Source organism: Bos indicus x Bos taurus, chromosome 10 (genome assembly GCF_003369695.1).
Source record: "Bos indicus x Bos taurus breed Angus x Brahman F1 hybrid chromosome 10, Bos_hybrid_MaternalHap_v2.0, whole genome shotgun sequence".
Classification (NCBI taxonomy): Eukaryota; Metazoa; Chordata; class Mammalia; order Artiodactyla; family Bovidae; genus Bos; species Bos indicus x Bos taurus.
This window is the reverse complement of record NC_040085.1, coordinates 46465694-46491652: the sequence shown is the minus strand read 5'-3', so window position 1 is coordinate 46491652 and position 25959 is coordinate 46465694. Positions and strand designations below refer to the sequence as shown.

Below are 25959 nucleotides of genomic sequence, written 5' to 3'. Positions count from 1 at the left end.
ATCGGACTTTACTTTGACCACCAGGCACATCCACAACTGAGCATTATTTCCGCTTTGGCTCAGCCTCTTTATTCCTTTTGTGGCTCTTTCTCTGCTCTTCTCCAGTAGCATACTGATCTGGGGGTGGGGGTGAGGTTCATCTTTCAGTTTCAATCTTTTTTCCTTTTTATGCTATTCATGGGGTTCTCAAGGCAAGAATGCTGAAGCGGTTTGCTATTCCCTTCTCCAGTGTATCGGTGTAGCAAAGTGACTCAGTTATATTCTTTTTCATGACGGTTAATCACAGGATATTGAATATAATTTCTTGTGCTGTACAGTAGAACCCTGTTGTTTAAAGACCATTTTAGTAGTGACAAAATTGGGGAAAATATGTGTTTTTTTGATTCTGAGGTTGCACTGACATTTTCCAAATTTATCTAGTTGTTTTGCTTTATAATACAGGGTCCTGTTGGCCACTAAGAATTTCTCTTATTCTTACCTATTCTAACACCAGGAAGTTTTATTCCTTGACTTTCCATTCTCTGCTTTACTGTAATGATGCCAATGATGGTGTTTTAGTTATCTTCAAAAAGTTTTGGTGGACAGAGCGAGTAACCTAGTCCTGTCTGATTAATAAACTAGGTGCTGCTGCTGCTAAGTCACTTCAGTTGTGTCCCACTCTGTGCGACCCCATAGACGTCAGCCACGTCTCCCCCACCAGGCTCCCCCACCCCTGGGATTCTCCAGGCAAGAACACTGGAGTGGGTTGCCATTTCCTTCTCCAATGCATGAAAGTGAAAAGTGAAAGTGAAGTCGCTCAGTCGTGTCCAACTCTTAGCAACCCCATGGACCGCAGCCTACCAGGCTCCTCCATCTGTGGGATTTTCCAGGCAAGAGTACTGGAGTGGGGTGCCATTGCCTTCTCCAAATAAACTAGCTACCCTTTGTTAAGGGCCTGACTTCAGACTCTGGAGCTAGACTGCCTGAGTTCCAGTGTCAGCTCTGTGACTTACTAGTATGTGGTCTTGAGCAAGTTACTTAACTGCTTTGTGCCTTAGGTTGCTCATTTGTAAATGGGAGTCCTCTGCACAGAGTTGTTAGGAAGACTAAATTAGTTAATACTAAGTGATTAGAAAAGTATGTGGCTCCCAGTAAATGCCATGTGTTTACTGTTTCCTCAATAGCTAGGTCCCAGGGACTCCTTCTATTGACAACTAATTTATATTTCCTCTTCGTCCTTCTCTTCCTCCTTCTTTTAAATTGAGAATGTAGATTATTCTGGTCCCTGAATTCATCATATGTACTTACTGGTGCAGAAACTCATTAGATTTTGCAACCCCTTCCCCCAGCAGATCCCTAGAAGTTTGTGCTAGGCCCCATCAGACTAGGTTTTCATCAGCTGATTCAGAAACCTCCCTGATGCAAAAATATGCCCATTCTATTTTCTTTTTTTTCCAAATATATTTTTATTCACTTATCTCTTGAAGAAATACCCCATCCCTTATTTCCAATATGTTGTAGTTTATGTGCTTAGTTGCTCAGTTATGTCTGACTCTTTGTAACCCATTGACTGTAGCCTGCCAGGCTCCTCTGTCCATGGGATTTTTCAGGCAAGAATACTGAAGTGGGTTGCCATTTCCTTCTCCAGGGGATCTTCCAGACTCAGGGGTTGAACTTGTGTCTTCTGCGTTGCAGGCGATTCTTTACCTGCTGAGAAACTTTTATTAAAGTTATAAGCATCTGGCTTCATAAGGTTCATCAGCTTTCTGAAACTGAACAGATCCCATTTCATTTTTCTCTGCTGAAAATCCTAAACTTATATTCCAACTCCAAAGTCAGAGGAAAGGAGTCAGATGTCTTGGTTTTGTCCGTCCTGCACTTAACGTGTGTTGTGTGGTACATAAACCTCTCAACGTGTCTGCTGTGCATTCCTGGGTCAATTGTGAACTTCCCTGTGTGACGCCGGGGCAGCAGCACCAGGCACCACGTGCAGGTTTTATTGGACGTGCATTCTTGTTTAGAGCTCGGGCTGCAGCTCCGGCTGCTCCCTCCCTAGGGCCTCGGGAGCCGGGGAAGGAGGTGGCTGCCGTTCATCTGTGACATAATCTCCCAAAAATGCCAAGAGGTGCCACACCAGGTCCTTCCTTTCTGGAAGGCGCACAGCCTCCCAAGTTCCTGGGTGGTCTGCATTTCACAGCTCAACACAAGGTGGTGGTGTTTGAGAGTAGGAAAACCCTGGAACCTGATTCTCAGTCCTGGAGCAATCTCTTCTGCAGCCCAAGCCAGGCAGTCAGCCGAGGCTGCTCTTTAGTCATAGCCTGTGAGGCTCAGAGCAGAGTGTGTTTGCTTTCCTGTATCAAGATCTACCTTTTAAAATTATTGTTTTTTAAGTATTTCTGTCATCCTGCTCTAATTTTCCTCCTGTTGCCCATATTCAGGCTCTCATCATCCTTTTTTAGGTCCTGTCAACCTTGTATTAATTCATACAAATAAAGCTGAAGCTTTCTAAAGTGTATGGTGACAGATGTTAACTAGACATCCTGCTGTGATCATTTTATAGGGTGTGCAAACACCAAATCATATGTTGGATACCTGAAACCAATAGAATATTATATGGCAATTAAGCCTCCATTTTTAAGAAAGTATGTAATTTAATGAGTGTTGACGGTTGTATATACCCATGAAACCACCACTGCAGACAAGATGCAGAACATTGCCATCACTCTCAAGATCTATTTCCCCTTGCGGTCCATCTCCCTTTCTATTCACCACCAGGCAACCAGGGATCTTTTTTTGGACTTGTTTGCATTTTATATAAATAGAATTATATAGTTGTGTGCTCTTTCATGTCTAGTTAGCTTCTTTCACTCAGTGTAATGATTTGAGATATATCCATCTTACATATATTCTTTTTTTGTGGCAGGATATTTTTTATTAAGATACCACAGTTTATTTCTCCATTCCTTATTGAGACACATTTGGGTTGTTTCCAGCTTGGGGCTATTGTGAATAAAACTGCTGGGAACATTACTGTACAAGTCATTATGTGAACTTAGGGTTTATTCTTTTTTTAAAGTAATTAATTTATTTTAAATGAAGCAAAGATGAATATTTTTAATGATAAAAGGTACAATTCACAAAAAAGATAGACATCATAAACTATTAGACACCTTAACAACAAAGAAACAGACCCATAAAGAAAAAATCAGAAGAAATATAAGGCAAAAGAAAAAATATATAATCATAGACATACTAACATTTCCCTGAGAATATTTTATCAAGTACACAAAAAATAAGAATAGGGGTATCTTGAATGATGTCGTTAATGATTTAAATATAACAGATTTCTATTTAATTTATATTAATCATATCCTACATAAATATATTTAAAATTTTATATCTCATATGTTATCAGATATCCATAGGACATTTAGAAAAACTGGCAAAAAGATAAACATTACTAAATTTCAAAAAGTTTACAAAATTTCTTTAGTGTGTGTGTGATTCAGTTATACATATACACATATGTTATTTTTGAAATTATTTTCCATTATAGGTTATTATAAGATATTGATTATAGTTCCCTGTGCTATACAGTAAACCTTTGTTGCTTGTTGCATATCCATTTTTTAAAATTAGAAATGTAGCATTCTATTCACATTAAGTCAATCAAGTGGAATCTAAATGTCATAAATTTTTTAGTTAGGAAAAATTTCATAAGTTTTCTAAAATATAGATTATATATATGTATACAAAAGCTTTTCTACTACACTTGATAAAGGCTTGAGAAAGAACATAAAAAAAAAGAGAGATGGAGAAATTGGGAGACATAAACTAAATGAAATGGGAGCACTGACTATGAAATAGAAAAAGAGAAACAAACTAGATAAAAGTAAAAGATCCTCATATAGTCCAGTTATTTTTAAACATGGCTACTCACTAGAAACATATCTGGAGCGCTGGCAAAAACACAAAGCAATACCTGGGCATTTGTATTTTTTAGAAAATTCCAAAATAATTCTCATATGCATATGGATTTTTTAAGTGATTACAGGTTTTTCTATTACATGGTTGTTTTGGTGATACAGAATTCTGTAATTTTTCTGCTGACCAATCGTAATACAATGGTACTGAGTAATAGTTACATAATCACAATAGTGAAAGATGTTTGTCAGTTTTCACAATCAATAACAAGACAAAAAATAAAAGATAATTACAATTGCAAGCCATAGTAGGAACATGATTAACCTAACAATATAAAATAATTACATACAATTTGGGGGGTCAAGCAGAGTGATGTGGTAAGTGAAAGTGCATACATGCACATGTTTTCATCCGCTCAGCCAGTCTGTGTCTTTTGGTTGGTGTATTTAATCCATTTATATTTAAGGTAATTATCCATATGTATAATCCTATTACCATTTTCTTAACTTGCTTTGGGTTTATTTTCTGTAGGTAGGGCTTTTCTGTTCTCTTGTTTTAGGCCTAGAGAAGTTCCTTTAGCTTATGTTGTAAAGCTGGTTTGGTGGTGCTGAATTCTCTTTAATTTTCTCTTGTCTGGAAAGCTTTTGATTTCTCCATCAAATCTGAAGGACAGTCTTGTTGGGTGGAATATTCTTGGTTGTAGGTTCTTCCCTTTCATCACTTTAAATATGTCATGCCATTCCCATCTGGCTTGTAGAGTTTCTGTTGAGAAATCAGCTGATAGCCCGATGGGAGTTCCTTTCCATGTTACTTGTCATTTTCCCCTTGTTGCTTTTAGTATTTTATCTCTGTCTTTAATTTTGTCAGTTTGATTACTGTGTGTCTCAGTGTGTTCCTCTTTGTGTTTATCCTGCCTGGGACTCTGTGCTTCCTGGACTTGGTTGATTATTTCCTTTCCCATGTTTGGGAAGTTTTCAGATATTATCTCTTCAAATATTTTCTCAGGTCATTTTTCTCTCTCTTTTCCTTCTGGGTCCCCTATAATGCTAATGTCCGTGCATTTAATGTTTTCCCAGAGGTCTCTTAGGCTGTCTTCATTTCTTTTCTTCTTTTTTCTGTATCCTGTTCTATGGCAGTGATTTCCACCATTCTGTCCTCCAGGTCATTTATCCATGCTTCTGCCTCAGTTATCCTGCTGTGGATTCCTTCCAGTATATTACTGATCTCTGTTTGTTCTTTAGTTCTTCTAGGTCTTTGGTAAGCATTTCTTGCATCACCTCAATCTTTGCCTCCATTCTTTTTCTGAGATCCTGAATCAACTTCACTATCATTATTCTGAATTCTTTTTCTGAAAGGTTGCCTATCTCCACTTCATTTAGTTGCTTTTCTGGAGTTTTACCTTGTCCCTTCATCTGGGATATAACTTTCTGCTTTTTCATGCTGATTAACTTTCTGTAACGTGGTTTTATTTTAGTTGCTTTGAGATTGTGGTTCTTCTTGTTTCTTCTGTCTACCCTCTCTGATGGAGGAGGCTAAGAGGCTTTTGTAGGCTTCCTGAAGGGAAGGACTGGTGGTGGGAAAAACTAGGTCTTTCTCAGTAAAGCTTTAATCCAATTATCTGCTGATGGATGGGGTTGTGCTCCCTCCCTGGTAATTTTTTGGCCTAAGGCAACTCAGCCCTCGGGTCTAAGGGCTCTATGGTCAGGTTGGTGGTGGCCTCCAAGAAGGTTTACACCAAAGCTGACCTCCCCAGACAGCTGCTGCCAGTCCCATGCCCCTCCCCCAATCCCTGTCCCTCTGGGGAGCCCCTGCTGACCCACACCTCCACAGGAGACCCTCCAACACAGGTGGTTTTGGTTCAGTTTCCTATGGAGTCACTTCTCCTTTCCTCTGAGTCTTGGTGCACGCAAGGTTTTGTTTTCAGCCTCCAAGACTGGAGTCTCTGGTACCCCAGTCCTATGGAAATTTTGTAATCAAATCCCACTGGCCTACAAAGTCAGATTCCCTGGGGATTCCCAGTCCCTTTGTCAGGTCCCCAGGCTGGGAAGCCTGACATGGGGTTCCAAACCTTCACAACAGTGGGAGAACTTCTTTGGTATTATTGTTCTCCAGTTTGTGGGTCGCCCACCCAGAGGGTATGGGATTTGTTTTTATCATAATTGTGCCCCTCCTACCATCTAGTTGCGGCTTCTTCTTTGTCTTTGGGTGTGGGGTATCTTTTTTTGGTAGGTTTCAGCGTCTTTCTGTTGATGCTTGTTCAACAGCTAGTTGTGATTCTGGTGCTCTTGCGGGAGATGGGCGCAAATCCTTTTACTCTGCCATCTTGAACCTGAAGCCCAGATTGATTCTTGTTGAGTGAATTCCTAGTAATGGGATGGCTGGGATGTATGGTAGATAAAGATCTAACTTTTTAAGAAACTATCAGAGGAGTCTACTTTCCCACCAGAAGTTGGACTGTTCCAGTTTCTCTGCATCCTCACCCTTAATACTGTCAGTCTTTTTCACGTGGCCATTCTGGAAGGTATGTGGTGGTATCTCATTATGGTGGTATTTCCATGGTCACCAGTGATGCTGAGCATGTTTTAAGTGCTTATTAGCCATTTGTATATATTATTTTTTGAAGTGTTTGTTCAGATCTTTGGCCCATTATTTTACTGAGTTTTACTTTTCTTTTTTGTTGTGTTAAGGGTTCTTTATGTATTCTGGATACCAGTTCTTGGTCAGATAAATGTATTGTGAACATTTGCTCCCATTTCATGACCTCCTTTTTCATTTTCTTAATGATACCTTTTGGTATCCATTTTTATTTTTGGTAAAGTTCAATTTATCAATTTGTTATGGTTTCTGCTTTTTAGTTCCTAAGAAATCTTTGTCTACTACAAGGTCACAGAGATTTTCTCCAATGATTTCCTCTAAAAATGATAGGCGTTTTGCTTTTAAATTTAGTTTTAAGATCCATTTGGAGTTAATTTTTGTATTTTGTGTGAAGTAAGGATTGATATTTTTGTTTCACCATAGATATCCTATTATTTCTTTTTAATGCCTCTTTATTCTGATATTGATCATTTGTTCCCTTCCACCCTTCTTTGATCAATCTAAGTAGAGTGTTATTAATTTTGCTGTTTTTTTAAAAACTAAAATAGCTTTTGGCTTTGTGGATAGAGAATATTATCTGTTTTCTGTTTTATTGAGGCTGTTTGCTCTGATATTCATTATTCTCTTCCCTCTAATTATTTTGGTGTTACTTTGCTCTTCTTTTTCTAGCTTCTTGAGGTAGACCTTATAGGTCAGTGATTTTAGACCTTTCTTCTTTTCTAATATACGCTTTTAAATCTATGAATGTCCCTTCCCAGCTCTGCTTCACCTGCAACCTACAAGCTTTAATAAGATGTATTTTTATTATCATCCAGTTCAAAATATTTTCTAATTTCCTTTGAGATTCTTTGACTTATCAATTATTTAGAAGTGTGTTGTTCAGCTTCCAAATATTTGTGGTGTTCTTAGATATCTTATTGTTTTTTATTTCTAATTTAATTGTTATGGTCCTAGAACATGCTTTGTATGGTTTTCATTCTTTTAAATTTAGTTTGACTTGTTTTATGGCTCAGCATATGGTTTCTCTTGGTTGAGTATTATAAAAAAATTCATATTCTGCTGTTTTTGTGTGTGTTATATAAATATCAATTAGATTTAGGTTGTTGATAATATTGTCTGGATTATTTATGATTTTCCTGGTTTTTGTATAACTGTTCTCTTAGTTGCTCAGAGCAGGTATTAAAGTCCCTTGCTATGATTTCAGACTGTCTGTTTAATTTTGTTTTTTACTTCATATATTTTAAAGCTCTCTTATTAGGTACAAACACATTTTTGACTATTGTGTTTTGGCATGAATTGATCTCTTTATGAAATACTGGTCACTACCTTTGTTCATACTCTTTGTCTTAAAGTCTCTTTTATCTGGTATTATAATTTCTGCACTCTTAAGTTTATTGTTTGCATGGTATATTTTTTTCCATCCACTTATTTTTAACTGGTCTGTGTTATTTAAAGTACATCTCCTGTAGACAATATATAGTTAGGTTTTGTTTCTTTATACATTCTGATATTCTTATACTGAAGTGAACAGTCCATTGACATTTAATTTTTATTGACATGGTTGGATTTAGTTCTGCCATTGTTTGTTTTCTATTTAGTCCCTCTGGCTTATTTGCTGGTTTTGTTCCCTTCTCTTGCCTTTTTTTGGACTGTTCCAAAATTTTTTAGAATTCCATTTTAATTCATCCATTCATCAGTTGGCATTGTGTCTTTAATATTTGAGTGGTTGCTCTAGGTACTATAATATACATCATCTAGTGTTCACAGTCTACTTAGAGGTAATATTGTACCATTTAATATAAAATGTAGAAATCTTACAATGATAAGGTCCATTAACCCTTCCCCCTGCTGTCTGAGTTAACCTTATGTATTGTATCTATATATTACTATAAACCCACTGTATATTGCTAGAAGTTTTATGTCATATGTATTTGGAGAAATTAAAATAATTTTCTTTTATGTTTACTCATATAGTATTTATTTCTGATATTCTTCACTCATTCCTGAAAAATCTGAGTTTCTGATACCTCTCTTCAGGGTGAAGAATTTTTATTTAGCATTTTGTGTAGTGCAGACCAGATGGGGACACATTCACTTAGTTTTTCTTATTTGAAAATAAGGCCTGTAGTTCACCTTCATTATGGAAATATATATAGAGTTCTAGGTTGACAGTTTCCTTCATTAGTATTCAGTCGCGTCTGGCTTTCATAGTTTTTGATGAGCAACCTTTGGTAATTCAGATTACTGTTTCCCTATATGTAACAGGATGACTTTCAAGATTTTTCTTTGTGTTTTTCAGTAGTTTGACTGTAATATGCCAAGGTAGGTTTCTCTTTGAATTGGTTGTCTGAGTTTGATGAGATTCTTGAATTGGTTATATTCAAGATTATATATATTGAATCAATATATAATCAATATATTGGTTATATATATAATCAATATATATATCAAGATATATTGATATATATTGAATATATATATTCAATAATATATAATCAATATATTGGTTATAGTCAATTCTTGAATTTATATAAATTTATGTCTCTTACCAAAATGGGAAAACTTCAGCCATTGTTTCTTTTCCCCAAGAACCTGGAGATGTACTACCCCCCACCCAACTGCCCCCTTAGTTTTTTGAATATTTTTTCTGCTCCAGTTTCTTCTTTCCTTCTGTGATTCCAGTGTCCCTATGTTAGGCTTTTAAAAATTGTCTCACATTCCATGAAGTTTCATTTATTATTTTCAACATTATCTTATCTTGATTGAATGACTTCTTTAATGTGTCTTCAAGTTTACTGACTCCTTCCTTTGGCATATCCATTTTTTTCTTAGGGCAATCTAGTGATTGATCTAATTTCAGGCATTGTACTTTTCTGTTCAAAAGTTACCATTTGTTTTCTATTTATATTTTCTGTTTCTGTTTTTTTTTTTTTTCCTCCTTCATCAGTGATGTGCAGGAAAATAGACTTTTAATTGCTTTAGAAGGTAAAGAATCTGGTTAGACCCAACTGCATCCTGCCTTGCTATGGTGGGTGATGGGTTAGATCTCGGTTCAGTTCTTTAAGCCTTGGCTTCATACTTCTTTCACTTTGCTCCACATGTACATGGTTCAGGGGTCTGCTGGAGACTGGAACTGAGTTTATACACAGAATATAGAATTTCAGTATTTTCTGACCCTTCCATTTTGGCTTCCCTCTCACTCTTGGTAATGCTTCTATCCCGTAGACTCCTACTGTTTTGTTTTTTTTTTCCTATCATACAGATGATCTTTCTATCAAATTTTTACTGTGTTTGTGCTGCCTCCACTATGACTATTCTGCTCTTGAGCAAAGCTGCAAACAGAAACAAAAGAATCACAGAGAACCCAGCCAATGCTTGTCAACTGCTCCAAGTTTTACCTCCTGTCTAAAACTTACCTGTCCTTCAGTCTCTGAAGACCTCGGTTGTTGTTTGTCTTCTGTCCAAGGTTGATAGCTATTCTTTGCACGAGTCTCTATTTTTAAAATTAAATTATTTATTTAAATTGGATGATAATTACTTTACAATATTGAGATGGGTTTTTGTCATACATCAACATGAATTGGCCAGAGGTATACATGTGTCCCCCCATCCTGAACCCTCTCCCTCTCCATCCCATCCCTCTGGGTTGACCCAGCGCACTGGCTTTGGGTGCTCTGCTTCATGCATCAAACTTGCACTGGTCATCTGTTTTACATATGGTAATATATATGTTTCAATGCTATTCTCTCAAATCATCCCACCCTTGTCTTCTCCCACAGAGTCCAAAAATCTGTTCTTTACGTCTGTGTCTCTTTTGCTGCCCTGCATGTAGGATAGTCATTACCATCTTTCTAAATTCCATATATATGTGTTAATGTACAGTATTTGTGTTTCTCTTTCTGACTTACTTCACTCTGTATAATAGGCTCCAGGTTCATCCACCTCATTAGGACTGACTCAAATGCATTCCTTTTTATAGCTTAGTAATATTCCATTATGTATATGTACTACAACTTCCTTATCCATTCAACTGCTGATGGGCATCTAGGTTGCTTCCATGTCCTAGCTATTGTAAATAGTGCTGCAGTGAGCATTGGGGTATATGAGTCTCTTTCAATTCTGGTTTCCTTGGGGTATACACCCAGCAGTGGGATTGCTGGGTCATATGGCAGTTCTATTCCCAGTTTTTTAAGGAATCTCCACACTGTTCTCCATAGTGGCTGTACCAGTTTGCACTCCCACCAGCAGTGTAAGAGGGTTCCCTTTTCTCCACACCTTCTCCAGCATTTATTGTTTGTAGACTTTTTGATGATGGCCATTCTGACCAGTGTGAGATGATTCCTCATTGTGGTTTTGATTTGCATTTCTGGTTTTACATTTAGATCTTTAATTCATTTTGAGTTTATTTTTGTGTATGGTATTAGAAAGTGTTCTAGTTTCATTCTTTTACACGTGGTTGGCCAGTTTACCCAGCACCACTTGTTGAATAGACTGTCTTTTTCTCCACTGTATAGTTTGAGGAGGCTCTATTTAACTGCTTACTCCTATATACTAGAAGTGCGGCTCTCACTCTACCTAGAAAATTGCAGTGACCTCCCTGACTGATCTTCCTTCCTTATAGTTTTATTTCCTCCCAATACAGTTTTCACTTGGAGCCCAAGTGTTTGAAGTAAAATTTGAGTTTGGTCTTATGGGCCTGGGTGTAGAGGCTTGGTTGTGGCATACACAGCCCTTCATAACCAACTCCTGCACACCTGTACACTACAGTCAGGGGCCTGTTCTCAACCCAGTATTCTTCCATAATTCTGGGGTACTCATTCCTTTTATTTCCCTTACTCTCTGTCCCTTGCATAACTCCAGAAAATCTTCAGACAATTCAGTCCTCCATTTTGAGTTAGACATCCCCTCTGAAGTGCCCCCATGATATTTTCTGGGTCCCCCTGGCATGAGACTTAGGAGTTTGTTCTGTTATTTTCTGCTTAGATGTCTGTACCCCCAAAAGACTGAACTCCTCAAAGGTTACAAATTATGCCCTATTTCTTTAGCTGCCAACTTCCTCCCCTCACTTGATTTTACATACTACCTGATTCCCAGCAGATACTCAGTTTTTTTTTTTTTTAACTAATAGTATTACATTTTTAAAAGTTAAAGATTTTCATATCAGTGCTTCAGTGAATAGCTGATTCAGGGTTTGAACCCGGGTCTCCTGCACTGCAGGCAGATTCTTTACCATCTGAGCCACCAGGGAAGCTTGATTTGTACGAGAGTTCCTTTGAAATAGAACAAAAGACTTAGGACTACAAGTCCACTACTCACTGTATACCAATTGGGATACATTCGCTAACCTTGCCTTTTTGCCCCCTAACTATAGGTACTCAGCTCAGCATTTTACAGAATCCTCATGATTATAGTCTACATTGAGAAAGAATGAAACAGTGGGACTGTTGATTGTTAATGGGCAGGCCTCTCTTTCTGTATGAATGGGAGAGTTCAGATATTGTTGGTGAAGCAGTGTGTGTGTGTGTGTGTGTGTGTGTGTGTGTGTGTGTGTATGTGTAAATGATGGTGATCCCCTGGCAGTTAGCCAACAGCATTCTCCCAGAGCACCAGGTGACAGATGCCGAGCCCACAGATCAGTCATGGCTTGTCAGCAGCTAAGGAACCTGGAGTGCATTCTCTTCCTGTACACCGTTTCGCATTATCAGAAGGGATTCCTAGACCTTTATACCCCGCAGAACGTGAGTCTGCACCAGAGCCGCTGCTTTGCGCCTTGTTATCACCCATCCAGAGCAGGAGCTCTTTCAGAGCAAATGAGCTTGTTTCCAAATAACTTTTCAACTTTCATGTGTTGTTGAGTGTCTTAGAATACAGTGCCTTAGCTTCAGCATCAGCTTAGAAAAGACAAACGCTTAATTTTTTCTGGTTATGCAAATAAAACACTCATTCCCTGGTGGCTCAGTTGGTAAAGAATCTGCCTGCAATGCAGGAGATCTGGGTTTGATCCCTGGGTCAGGAAGATCCCCTGGAGAAAGGCATGGTAACCCACTCCAGTATTCTTGCCTGGAGAAGAATCCCATGGACAGAGGAATCGCAAGTTACAGTCCATAGTGTCACAAAAGGTTGGACATGACTGAGCGACTAACACACTTTCAAAGGCATTTATACATTTATTCAATACATATTTATCTTGCATATACTACATACTGTGTTCTGAGGAATACAGTCAGGAACATAGTTATGGTTATTGCCTCATGAAAATTTAGCATTACAGAAAATACATAGAACTTTAAAAGAGAAATCAAAAAATCTCTATACACAGAGATAACCACTGTCTGAATTTTTTAAAAGGTGTGTCTTTCTGTCCTTTGGGTTTTAGGCAGCAGCATTTCATCTGTTTTCGTTTCAATATCCTCAACTCCCTTGCTCCTTTGTCCTTCATTTCCCCCACGGGGCAAATTTCCAATTCCTGAGCATCTAATCATCAACCTATGTAATGTTTGGCTCTGGTCTGGGGGAAAAAACACTATTTCAGAATGCTAATTTTAATCCCAAGGAGCTTGTTCTACTTTATATGTTTGAGATTCTGAATTTTCCACACCTACGAAATACTAATTATTAAGTTACAGAGGTATTTCCCTCTAAATTAAGTTAATAGACTTAAACTCAATTTATAGTTTAATGAGGGAGTTTTAAAACATGAGCTGTACCTTATTTATAATTACAAAAAAAGTGATAAATATCTAAAGGTCATCAGTAAGAGACTAGTTAAATAATGTAGATCCATACAATGGAATGCTATGAACCCATTAAAATAGTTTGTTGACATAAAAAGAAAACTAATAAACATGGAAAGAGTCACAACACATTGTTGAGTGGGCGAAAAGCAAATGGTACAGAGTAGGGCAAAAAGCAAATAATGGTACAGAGTAGGATATTTTGTTTGTTTCCATTCAGGTAAAATTGGATACATATGTATGTCCAGGCACATAAAGCTATTAGTAAGGATTCAGTCAATATATTCCTTCAATTCCTACTGTATAAGAGGCACTTAAAAATACACTGTGATAGATGTCTGTGTCTAGGGGAAAATCCAGATAATACCTATAAATTGTATCATATGTATTTGTGGGGGAACACATTTGCTTTACTAACAGCCCTTTCCCCCCTCATCTCTAGAATAATGAACTACAAAGCAGGTTGGACTATTTAATAGAAACCCAGTCCAAGACTGAAGTGGAAACCAGAGAGGTTGGAGTGGGCTGTGATCTTCTACCCAGGTATTTAAGAATTTCCTATTGTTCCAACTCAAATTCCCCTTTGACTCGAGAAAATACTTTCACTGTGCTGTTATTCCCAGAATTGCATTCTTTCTATCAAAAGTATTTCTGCAAAGAGAAGTGGTGGCTGCTGAGGGGTCTGGCTGGTTTCTGTGGAGTGGGGAGACTGTGGAGGCCAAGGGCATGCATGGCCCAGGAAAGACCTGGGGAAGCCCCTGCAGAGAGATGAGCCCCATCAGCAAGTGTGTGCATTTGGTCCTTCATCTATTCATTTATCTGTTCATTCGGCACACATCTGTTGAGTACCTCCCCTGTGCCAGACAGTGATGATAACGAGAGGAATTAGACTGGGTTCCTGCCCCAGAGTGCAGGCTGCAAGGGAAATCAGATGTACAGGCAGACATTCTCAACAGTGTGAGAGGGCCCTGTGAGGTAGTAACAGAGTAGGGAGACTCTAAACCCTGCTGCTCCCTAGTACTGTAACAGAGTGTTGTCATGCAGTAGACCAGATTCACAAATACATCTCTTCAGACATAAGCACATAAACAGGAACTATAACCTGGTTTGTTCAGCTGCATTGCTGAGCTAGAGGACTGAGCCATGTGTTGTTAAGTTGCTCACAAGCCCAGTACCTGGGTCTCTCCCCGGTCAGGTTAGCGCCTGTGACCCAGCAACCCAGCCCATGTCTCTAGGTGCTCAAAACTGTGCTTGGCTCCAAGAGGACAGAAAACAAGTGCATACCAAGGGCACTGACGGTACATGGCTTGTGACTTGGGTCACCAGAGTCACAGAGTGCCACACCCTGTGTGCAGTGCCGGAAGGTGTATTCTCGTGTGGTTAGGGGCGGGTGTGTGGTGGTGGACATGAGTCGGTCAGGAAAATGTAGACTCCTGGCTTTGAATGGTTACATCCATGGGAAACAGGAATGAGCTGATTGCCAAGCTGGGCTGTAGAACACCCAGCTCTCATCCTCGGGGTTAGGAGCTGCGGGACATGTTCAGGCTGGACTCTTGTTAGCTGGGGCCTCCGTTTCCTGACCTGGTAAGTCAGTGAGTTGCCCAGGTGACTACTCAGCTCTAACCAGTTCTCACACTGTAGAACAATGTCTCATATCCCTGTTTAGTCATTACTGATATTGTCTTTTTTGTTTATTAAAATGAGATACTTGCCATTCTCAAAATACTTACCAAAAGCAGGATTAAGCTCTTTTATTTATTTTTTTGACATAAGTCTCATTTATGTTGCTCGCTTTTTAGTTAAAAACAAGGCAATATTTTTCATTCTGATACCATTAACAGAATATGTTTAAAAAAGAAGGAAAAAGAATGTATAAATAGACTCTAGGTCTCATCAATGCAGGGGATAAAGTACTTGATAAAAATAGGACCCAAAAGAATGATTGATCATACCCAGGGACAACTGTTAAAATATAAATAGTTTGGCTATTTCCTCTTTTTTTTAATTTTTCAAGAACCAAGTGGCTTAGTCCCCTCTAATTGCCCACATAATAAATCTTATTTGGTTGAGACGGGTACAAAACTATGTCTGAAACCAATAAATTGTTTGTTTTCTAATTCCCACATTTTGGCCTAAAACAGGGTTTTCAATTTGTATGCCGAGGGATAGCCTGAAGCAAACTTTTATGGCTAAGTTATGAAACCACAAAGCGGTGTTCATAATGGAAGTGCTGACAGACCCTTAACTTATGGCCGCACTGAACTTGGAAGCCACTTCAGTATCTAAAAGCAGCTTTTCCATAAATGTAACATTTGGTTTCCCCCAGGATCCATCTTAGCACTTTAACTACCTGGGGCAATCAGCAGAGGAAATGAAAACTACGTATCCCCATTTCCGAAAAGGCAGGGTAATCTTTCATTCTTTCTCTCGCAAGTATTTATGAAGTGCCTACTATGTGACAGGCGCCGTGCACGTCTGGGGGCGAGGAGCACGGCCTCTTGAGAGGTGAGGTGGGGCCGTGGTTTCCCACCTGTGCTTTTTGGAACTGCGCGCTCTGTGCTCGGGCTCCAGGAGGGGCTTCGGGGTGGGGGCGACGAGGTAAGCAAGGAGCTAGCCTGTGGAGACCATCCCCCCTCACAGAAAAAAACCCAACCTGAGAAACTCAGTTTTTAGTGTGTTTTATATGTTAGATTCCAAGAAAGGTTTTGCCTGAATAAAGAACTCTGTGGTCACAATCAAATGGGAACCCCCACCCCCGGATCTAATCTCCCTGTTTTATAGATACCAAAACTGAGGCCCAGAGAGATACAGGGATTTCCTAGAAGCCACAGAGCCAGGATTTGAGCCATACCTCTGGAGTCCTGGTATGGTACATCTGTAGTTTTAAAATGTTCAGTAGAGATTGCTAAATTGTGTTACGTATGTTCTAAAAGAATCCCTGGTTCTCACTTAAGACTTCAACTGCTGCTACTGCTAAGTCACTTCAGTCGTGTCCAACTCTGTGTGACCCCATAGATGGCAGCCCACCGGGCCCCCCCATCCCTGGGATTCTCCAGGCAAGAACACTGGAGTGGGTTGCCATTTCCTTCTCCAATGCATGAAAGTGAAAAGTGAAAGTGAAGTTGCTCAGTTGTGTTCGACTCTTAGCGACCCCATGGACTGCAGCCTACCAGGCTCCTTCACCCATGGGATTTTCCAGGCAAGAGTACTGGAGTGGGGTGCCAATTGCCTTCTCCTAAGACTTCAAACTGGCATCTAACTAACAAAAGATTCCATGGTGTTTTCAATAATTTTTTTTTCATTTTTTAACTTTACAGTATTGTATTGGTTTTGCCATATATCAACATGAATCCACCACAGGTATACACGTGTTCCCCATCCTGAACCCTCCTCCCTTCTCCCTCCCGAGAATATTTTAAAAACAGGCTCCCCAAATATCTTAGATCCATAAAAAGTAATGAATTAAGCCTGTTACGCAGGTGAGTTTTGTTCTTCCTTCTGGGTCTTCTGCCGTACCCTCCAGCTGGGAAGGTTTAGGCTGTGGGGGTCCCTGCCCAGCCAGCTGAGCACAGCTCTGCGCCAGTTACTCAGTCTCCTTTAATCTGCTGTGATTCCATCCTTACAATGGGAATGAAGATGACAATATCAAATCATATTGGACTGTTATGAGGATTAAATGAAAACATATATGTAAAGAATTTAGCATGGTAACTGAAGAACTTAATAGCTAGTATTCCTATTATCTAAATAAAAACTTGATTTTACATATAAGACATGGTATCAAGTATTTTTTTTAACATTTTATTGGAGTATAGTTGATTTACAGTGTTGTGTAACTTTCCGGTGTAGAGCAAAGTGATTCAGTTATACATGTGTTCATTCTTTTTTAATTCTTTGCTCATATAGGTTATCACAGGATATTGAATAGAGTTCCCTGTGCTGTATCGTAGGTTTGTGTTGGTTATCTGTTTTATACATAGGAGTGTACACGTGTTCATCCCAAGCTCCTGGTTTATCCTTCTCCCCAGTGTTTCCCCTCTGGTAACTGTGAGTTGTTTTTGATACAAGTCTGCTTCTGTTCTGTAAATAAGTTTGTGTCTTAGTTGCTCAGTCGTGTCTGACTCTTTGCAACCTCACGGACTGTAGCCTGCCAGGATCCTCTGTCCGTGGAATTCTCCAGGCAAGAATACTGGATTGGATTGCCATTCTCTTCTCCAAAATAAGTTTGTATCGTCTTTTAAAAATGAGATTCCACATATGAGTGATATTTGTTTTTCTCTTACTTCACTTACTATGATAATTTCTAGGTCCATCCATGTTGTTGCAAATGGCATTATTTTGTTCTTTTTTACGGCTGAGTAAATATTCTGTTGTAAATGTGGACCACATCTTTAGCCATTCATCTGGCAATAGACATGTAGGTTGTCTCCATGTTTCGGCCATTGTGAATAGTGCTGCTCTGAACGTCGGGGGGCGTGTCTTTTTGGATTAGAGTTTCGTCTAGATCTATGCCCAGGAGTGGCATTGCTGGATCATATGGTAATTCTACTCTCAGTTTTCTGAGGAATCCCTGCCTTCCATCATGCATGCACTAACTTAATTTGCGCTGACAGGGGAGGAGGGTTCCCTTTCTCAGCATCCTCTCCAGCATTTGTTGTTTGTTGACTTTTTAATGATGGCTATTCTAACTGGTGAGTTGGTACCTCATGGTAGTTTTGGTTTGCATTTTTCTAATAATGAGTGATGTTGAGCATCTTTTCATATGCCTCCTGGCCATCTGTATTTCTTCTTCTTTGGAGAAACATCTATTATGGTTTTCTGCCAATTTTCTGATTGGGTTGGTTGGTTGACAGCTTAATTGAGTGGCTCGTGCTCCCGTATGTGTTGAATTTTTCAATTGTCAGCGGTTTGGTATCAGTGGTTTACACTGGACGCTGTGTAGAACTCTGGAAGCCCCAGTGATAGATGAGGTCTTTGGTCAGCTGTGTTATCAGGTGTTGCAGTGTGTCCCAGGCACTGGGCACAAAGCCCGTGCTGCTGTAAAGCCTTATGGCACCTACGACCCATTTCTCCCTATACCTGCAAGTTTTACATGCTGTGCTACTGCTAACAGCATTTGGTGGCTAACAATCTGCCTGCCAAGCAGGAAACCAGCTTTGATCCCCAGGTAGGGAAGATCTTCTGCAGTAGGAAATTCCAACCAGCCTCCAATATTCTTACCTGGGAAATTCCACGGACAGAGGAGCCTGGCGGGCTACAGCCCCATGGAGTTGCGAAGAGTGAAACATAACTGACTTAACAATTAGAGCTGCTCAGGGAGCACAGAAAAAAATAGAGCAACTCTAATTGGAAGTCAGTTGACTATCAAAATCTTCCCCTAGGTAAGGAAACTGAGATTTGAAGAGCTTAGGTAGCTCACACCTCTCTTGCATACAAGTCCTCATTCCTGGCTGCCTGCTGGGCACCGCTTCATCTTCATACAAACCCTTATCCATAGCTGAGCACATTTTTTTCCATCAAAGTCAGATCCTCTAGTTGTGGTTAAGAGCAATGGCTTGGAAATCAGCCCTGGGTTTGGGTCCTGGATCTGCCTCTGGATATATCTATAACTTTGAACTAATGCCTAACCTTTTTGAATCTCAGCTTCCTTACCTAGGGGAAGATTTTGATAGTAATTCCTAGTGAAACTTGCTAAGATGATTCAGATATAAAGTGTCCAGTGTATATGGCCATGTTTGCATATTTCTGCTGCTGCCATCACCACAGTCCCAGCTGCCATAAGTTCGGGGTTCTGCACTCACCTTTGAGCTTTGCACCTGGACTCACTCACTGGTATGGGGCTGGCTTTTTCCTTCATGACTTGCTCCAGACTCTCTACTTGCACTTCCCCAGCCTCTTGGAGACCAGTGTTCAGTCCCATCCCTGGCTCCAGGTTCTCCTTCTCAAATTCTTCTCCTTCATCTCATCTTTGTGTGGCATAGATTTCTGGAAAGCAAGGAGAGAGGGAAGGGGTCAAAGGCATTCACCCTGATGCCAGGGGCTTCTAAACACCTAATTAAAGGCAAAACTCATGAGTCAGATTTGAGAAGTTCGATATATATTAATTAAGGCCATTGAGAGCAATTTTAGGTCAGCTAGCCTTCAAAGAGAAAAGTGGAAAACAAAATACCAAAAGAAAAGAGACTTCTGTCCTTTGTCCCTTAGCGAAACTCAGTTTCCAGTAAACTCATAAATTATGTCTTAATAGGTACATTTTAATGAAAAATATTCCTTGCAGTCATAAGTTGCCGGCGCATAGTAAGTACTTTAAAATGCCTACATTTTCATATTTCTGTTGTAGAAACCAGAACACAAAGCAGCTTTTTGTCAAGGCATTATTTGCTGACTCTGCTTTTGTTTGCCCCAGGGAACTGCCCCTTTATGGATTAATAAAAGGTTAACAATAGCCTTAATGTGTTAAAGAAAATGGCTGAGTTTTCATTCTGTGGTTGAAATTATTTGTGTTCTTGAAATCCTGTTTCTTAGTGATCAACTAAAAAAACTAACCTCAATTCTTTTTGAAAGGTTGAGATATGAGAGCCTGTTTCTGAAACCCAGAGGGTTCACCTTTATAAATATTTCTGAACTTTACGGGCTTTTAGGATAGTGTCACCAGAGACTATTTCTGTTCTGTGGTATTTTCACAGGAGTTGGCACAAATTGCCATCTGGCTCATGCCCCTGGCACTCCACTAAACTGCCTGGTCGGGTCCCTGGGGGCTCCTGAACTGTGATATCCTGTGGATTCCTCTGTAGCAGGTGATGGTGAAATTGTTACCACTCGTTCCTCAAAATCCATTGTCCTCTGGTTGCCTTGGTCATTGATCTGTGTAGTGATAGTTCTGTGTCTGGCCTGAGTGAGCTGCTGAGGTCATGAAGATAAGCAAGATGTGGTTTTCACACTTCACGAAATTATAGCTAGCAGAGGATGTGCAGACCAGCAGGTGCAGTGAGATGCTTCCAGGAGTGTCACAAGCCTCTGTGACAGTCATTTTCAGTGGGAGGAGAGTGTGGAAAAGACATTGAATCTCTTGGGAGAGTTATGTGAAGATTAACATTCCCCCACACCCAGGCTTCTAATACACCTTATTAAGAAGTTGTCTCCTAACCATGGTTGAAAATCACCGCACGGTAATAGGTGTTTGTTGTTGTTGCTGTTTAGTCGCTCAGTTGTATCCGACTCTTTGCAACCCCATGGACTGTAGCCCTCCAGGTTCCTTTGTGCATGGGATTCCCCAGCAAGGATACTGGAGTGGGTTGCCATTTCCTTCTCCAGGGGACTCTTCCCAATGCAGGGATCGAACCTGCGTCTCCTGCATTGCAGGCAGATTCTTTACTGCTGAGCCACCTGGGTAGCTGTATATAGTTATAACCTTTTTTCTTGTGATGATGTATTAGCAACTCTCAAGAATACAGTATTGTTACCTACAGTTGTATGCTGTCCATTACACCCTGTGACTTTTATAACTGGGAGTCTGTACCTTTAGGCCCCTTCACCCATTGTGCCCATCCCCCACCCACTTCCTCTGGCAATCATCCGTCTTTTCTTGGTATCTATGAACTTGGTTTTTGTTCTGTTTAACATATGAATAAGATACTTTGTCTTTGTCTGACTTATTTCATTTACCCTAATGTCCTCAAGGTCCATCCATGTTTTGCAAATGGCAAGATATTATTCTCCTGCATTGGCAAGTGGATTCTTCACCACTGAACCACCACGGAAGCCTGATGGGAGGTGTTACTGATGGGGGCAAATTTAGCAAAAGTGAACCCTGTGGAAGGAGAAAACTGAGCGGCGCTGCTCAAGGAAACTGAGGGCACACAGAGAAAGGGATGATAGTTTCTGTCACTGCTGTGCAGAATCGGGGGATGAGGTTTGACTCTTGAAATACAGGTAGGAATTCATCAGATTTATTTGAGGGGACAGTTGAGGATGGCAGAACTGTGAAGCAGTGTGTAAATGAGGAAAGGCCAGGCGAAAGACAGAACAGTAGATGGCAGAGGCCTTTACACCCTGCAGGGGAGATGAGAGTCCATCCAGGAAGCAAGGGGGGAAATGAAGAGTTTGAAGAATAGTAATATGCTCCAATTGCCCTTTTAGGAAAATATATTTGACAGCAAAATGGATATGGGCTAAACCTGCAAGTAACAGAAATCATTTCTGCCTGTCATGTGGTCTACCAAAGTGCAAGGGAAGCTGGGAAAGGTAGTTATATGTCTATAAGGAAAAAGAAATGGGACATTTTCTCCATTTTAATCACAAAATTGTTACTTCTGCCTCCTAAATATCATCTTAACATTTCCTTGCTACTTTACCTCCAGTGCGATTTTTACAGTTTGAGTTCTCATGGTCTCTCTCACTTTCTAAATAGCAAAACTCTCCTAAATAACCTCCGGCCTCCAGACTAAGGCCTTTGGAGTCAACCCTCAAGGTGTCAAGGAATCTTGCTAGAATAAAAATAGGGGCATATCCTGCCCTCCTTAAAAACGGCTCACTGTCCCATTCTGAACCCCTTAGCAGGGTACAGAGGGCCCTTCGTCCCCCTTCCGCCCCAACCTCATCTTCTGCCATTTTCACATTGAACTCTTTTGCTCCAGTCCTGGCTGAGTATGTCTCCTTTTCACACTGTGGCCTCTGTGTTCACCCTTCTTTGCCTGTACTGCCTCCGCCTGGAATTCCCACCTTTTCCTCACTCACCTGAGGAATGCCTAGGCATCCTTCAGGAGTCACCTTCCTGGGGCTGACTTCCTCTCAGTGAAGCTAACTTGTCTGCCCTCAGTTTGCCCATAATGTGTTTGTTCTTGTGCTGCTCAGGGTCTTGGCAGGAAGGGAAAATGGAAGACAGTTAAATGAAATGACTGTGTACAAACTTGAGGGCAGCTTTTAGGGAAATAAAAAATGGACACTGGCTTGCTCTGGAGCTAGCAACAGTGGCAGCTATTTCCAGCCTGGGCCTGAAGAGATGGGGAGAGAAAGCTGGTAGAGGAGATGAAGGGGTGAGCTATAGCGCAGCCTTTGCTAGAGGAATGTAGCCAACCACCAAGCTGCAGCCTGAGCAGAGGGAGCAGATGGCTTGGGCTGCCTGTGCTGCATTCTCTGCCTCCACCTCCTAACAGGTCCAAACCAACTGGAAGGTAATGGGTGAGGGGGTCCACTGATGTCCACCTCTGGGCAACTTCCCAGGGTTTAGGGGAGAGAAAGGGGGGATGGATCTGAACAGGCAAATATAAAGCATCCAATATAGCTCCTTATGTCTTTATACAGCCAAGGCAATGGCACCCCACTCCAGTACTCTTGCCTGGAAAATCCCATGGGCGGAGGAGCCTGGTGGGCTACAGTCCATGGGGTTGCTAAGAGTCGGACACGACTGAACAACTTCACTTTCACTTTTCACTTTCACGCATTGGAGAAGGAAATGGCAACCCACTCCAGTACTCTTGCCTGGAGAATCCCAGGGATGGCAGAGCCTGGTGGGCTGCCGTCTATGGGGTCACACAGAGTTGGGCACGACTGAAGTAACTTAGCAGTAAGACATTACAACGATTTAAATATCTTTCCCATCTAATTGTGAGCTCCTGAATGCATGGTGTTTTTTTTTTTTTTTTTTAATTTTTCTGAATCATGGATACCTAGCAACCTTAAGTTGCTAAAACTACTGTCTGGCTCCAGGGAAGAAGGGGGTTCAAGATGGTGGAGGAGCAGGACATAGAGCTCACCTTCTCCCACAAAAACATTAACCATACATCTACAAGTGGACCAGTTCACACCGAACATCTACTGAATGCTGAAAGAAGACCTCAGACTTTGGAAAGGGCAAGAAAATCACCACATAACTGGGTAGGATAAAAGGGAAAAGAAAGAATTGGGATGGGGCCTGCACCCAGGGAGGGAGCTTTTAAGAAGGAAAGATATACCATATCCTTGGATTGGAAGAAGTAGTATCCAAATGACTGTACAATGGAAAAAAGACAGCCTCTTCAATAAGTGGTGCTGGGAAAATTGGATAGCTACATGTAAAAGAATGAAATTAGAACACTCCCTAACATCATACACAAAAATAAAACTCAAACTGAAGACCTAAACGTAAGGCCAGACACTATAAAACTCCTAGAGGAAAACAGAACACACTCTGATGTAAATAGCAGCGATCTTTTTGGATCCATCTCCTAGGGAACATATCTCAAAAGCCATTTATGACAAATCCACAGCCAACAACATACTCAATGGCAAAAAGGTAATAGCTTTCCTGCTAAAATGTGAACTAAGGCTGCTCACTGTCACCACTTCTATTCAGCATACTCCTGGAAGTCTAGGACACAGCACACAAGAAATAAAAGGTATCCAGATTGGAAGCAAAGAGGTAAAAATGTCACTGTATGCAGACAACATGGTTACATATATATATATATAATCCTAAGAACTCCACACAAAACTACTCGAGCTAATAAATGAATTCAGCAAAGTAGCAGGATTTAAGCCTAACATTCAAAAATTGGTTGCATTTCTTTACATTAACAATGAAATATCAGAAAGAAATGTAAAAACAAAAAAACTTTTAAAAATAGCACCAAAAAAAGGAATAAACCTGACCAAGTAGGTGAAAGACTTATGCTGTGAATTATAAAACAATAATAAAGGAAGTTAAAAAGCATTCAGAGAAAGGGAAGATATCCCATGCTCTTGGATTGAAAGAACTAAAACTGTTAACACATTACTGACAAGGGGGTTTTTGCAGAAACTAACACCTGCGGCCAGTGATTTGTTATGTAAATGAATACGGAAACCTCTCTAGTCAATAATGTTCAGGTAACAAAACACATATTACTACATCTCTGATCAGTAATGTATTAAAATGGCAATGCGACACAAAAAAGTCTACAGATTTAATGCAAACCCTATCAAAATACCCATGACATTTTTCATAGAACTAGAAAAATAATCCAAAAATTAATATGGAATTATAAAAGACACAGAATTGCCAGTCCTAAGGGAAAAAAGCAGGAGGCGTAACTCTCCCAGACTTCAGACAATATTACAAAGTTACAGCATTCAAAACAGTGTATTATTGGTACAAAACCAGATATACGGATCAGCAGGACAGAACAGAGAGGCCAAAAACAAACCCACGCATCTAAGGTCAATTAATCTCCAACAAAGGAGAAGAGAATATAAAATGGGGGGAAAGTCTCTTGAGCAAGTGGTGCTGGGAAAGCTGGACAGCAGCACATAAATGAATGAAATTAGAACACACCTTCACATCATGCACAAAAATAAACTCAAAATGGCTTAACGCCTTAAACACAAGACATGACACCATAAAACACCCAGAAGACAGCACAGGCAAAACATTCTCTGACGTAAATTGTACCAATGTTTTCTTAGATCAGTCTCCCAAGGCAATAGAAATAAAAACAAACAAATGGGACTTAAGTAAACTTACAAACTTTTGCACAGCAAAGGAAACCATAAAAAAATGAAAAGACAATCCACGGAATGGGAGAAAATATTGGCAAATGATGCAGCAGACAAGGGCTTAACCTCGAAAATACACGAACAGCTTATATAAATAGACAACAACAACAGCAAAAGCCCAATGGAAAAATGGGCAGAAGACCTAAATACACATTTCTCCAAAGAAGAAATATAGATGACCAGTAGGCACATGAAAAGATGCTCAGCATCACTAATTAGTAGAGAAATGCAAATTACAATGAAGTACCAACATACACCAGTCAGAAGAGCCCTCATTAAAAGGTCAACACACAATGAAAAAGAAGTTACAACAGACAATGCAGAAATACAGAGATTACTGTGAGCAACTATATGCCAATAAAACAGACAACCTGGAAAAAAATGGACAAATTCTTAGAAAAGTACAACAACCATCCAAGACTGACTCAGGAAGAAATAGAAATTATGAACAGACCAATCACAAGCACTGAAATGGAAACTGTGATCAAAAACCTTCCAACAAACAAAAGCCCAGGGCCAGATGGCTTCACAGCGCATTCTATCAAACATTTAGAGAAGAACTAACACCTATCCTGCTCAAACACTTCCAAAAAACTGCAGAGGGAGGAATACTCCCAAACTCATTCTGTGAGGCCACCATCACCGTGATACCAAAACCAGATAAAGTTATCACACAAAAAAGAAAACTATAGGCCAATATCATTGATGAATACAGATGTAAACATCCTCAACAAAATACGTGCAAACAGAATCCAATAACACATTAAAAGGATTATTTATCGTGATATAGTGGGTTTATCCCAGGGATACAAGGATTCTTTGATATATGCAAATCAATCAATGTGACACACCATATTAACAAATTGAAAGACAAAAACCATATGATAATCTCAATAGATGCAGAAAAAGCTTTCAACAAAATTCAACTCACATTTGATAAAATCTCTCCAGAAAAATGGGCACAGTAGGAATCTACCTCAACATAAGAAAAGCCATATAGGACAAGACCACAGAAAACATTATTCTCAATGGTGAAAAACTGAAAGTATTTCCTCTAAGATCAGGAACAAGGCAAGGGTGCCCACTCTCATCATCATTAGTCAACATAATTTTGGAAGTTGTAGCCATGGCAATCAGAGAAGAAATAAAAGGAATCCAGACTGGAAAAGAAGAAGTTAAACTCTGTTTGCAGATGACATTGATAAAGATACCACCA

At 39.9% G+C, this 25959-nt stretch overlaps 1 protein-coding gene and 1 long non-coding RNA gene across 5 annotated transcripts in view; one reads left to right on the top strand and one right to left on the bottom strand.

The window, feature by feature from the left end:
- The window catches only part of MYZAP (myocardial zonula adherens protein), a 124424-nt gene that overhangs the window by 91368 nt on the left and 7097 nt on the right, over nucleotides 1–25959 (top strand). For 3 of the 4 annotated variants that reach the window (XM_027553898.1, XM_027553897.1, XM_027553901.1), the window contains one exon: nucleotides 13675–13775. The exons of the other annotated variant lie outside the window; for it this stretch is intronic. In XM_027553898.1, the coding sequence (XP_027409699.1) occupies nucleotides 13675–13775 (101 nt within the window). The remainder of the gene's footprint in view (nucleotides 1–13674; nucleotides 13776–25959) is intronic. 4 annotated transcript variants of the gene reach the window in all.
- LOC113900285 overlaps nucleotides 16583–25959 on the bottom strand; it is a 35210-nt gene continuing 25833 nt past the window's right edge. Inside the window, exons 4-5 of the long non-coding RNA XR_003513113.1 lie at nucleotides 19034–19217; nucleotides 16583–16850 (exon numbers count right to left, since the gene is read on the bottom strand). This is a non-coding gene — a long non-coding RNA (uncharacterized LOC113900285). The remainder of the gene's footprint in view (nucleotides 16851–19033; nucleotides 19218–25959) is intronic.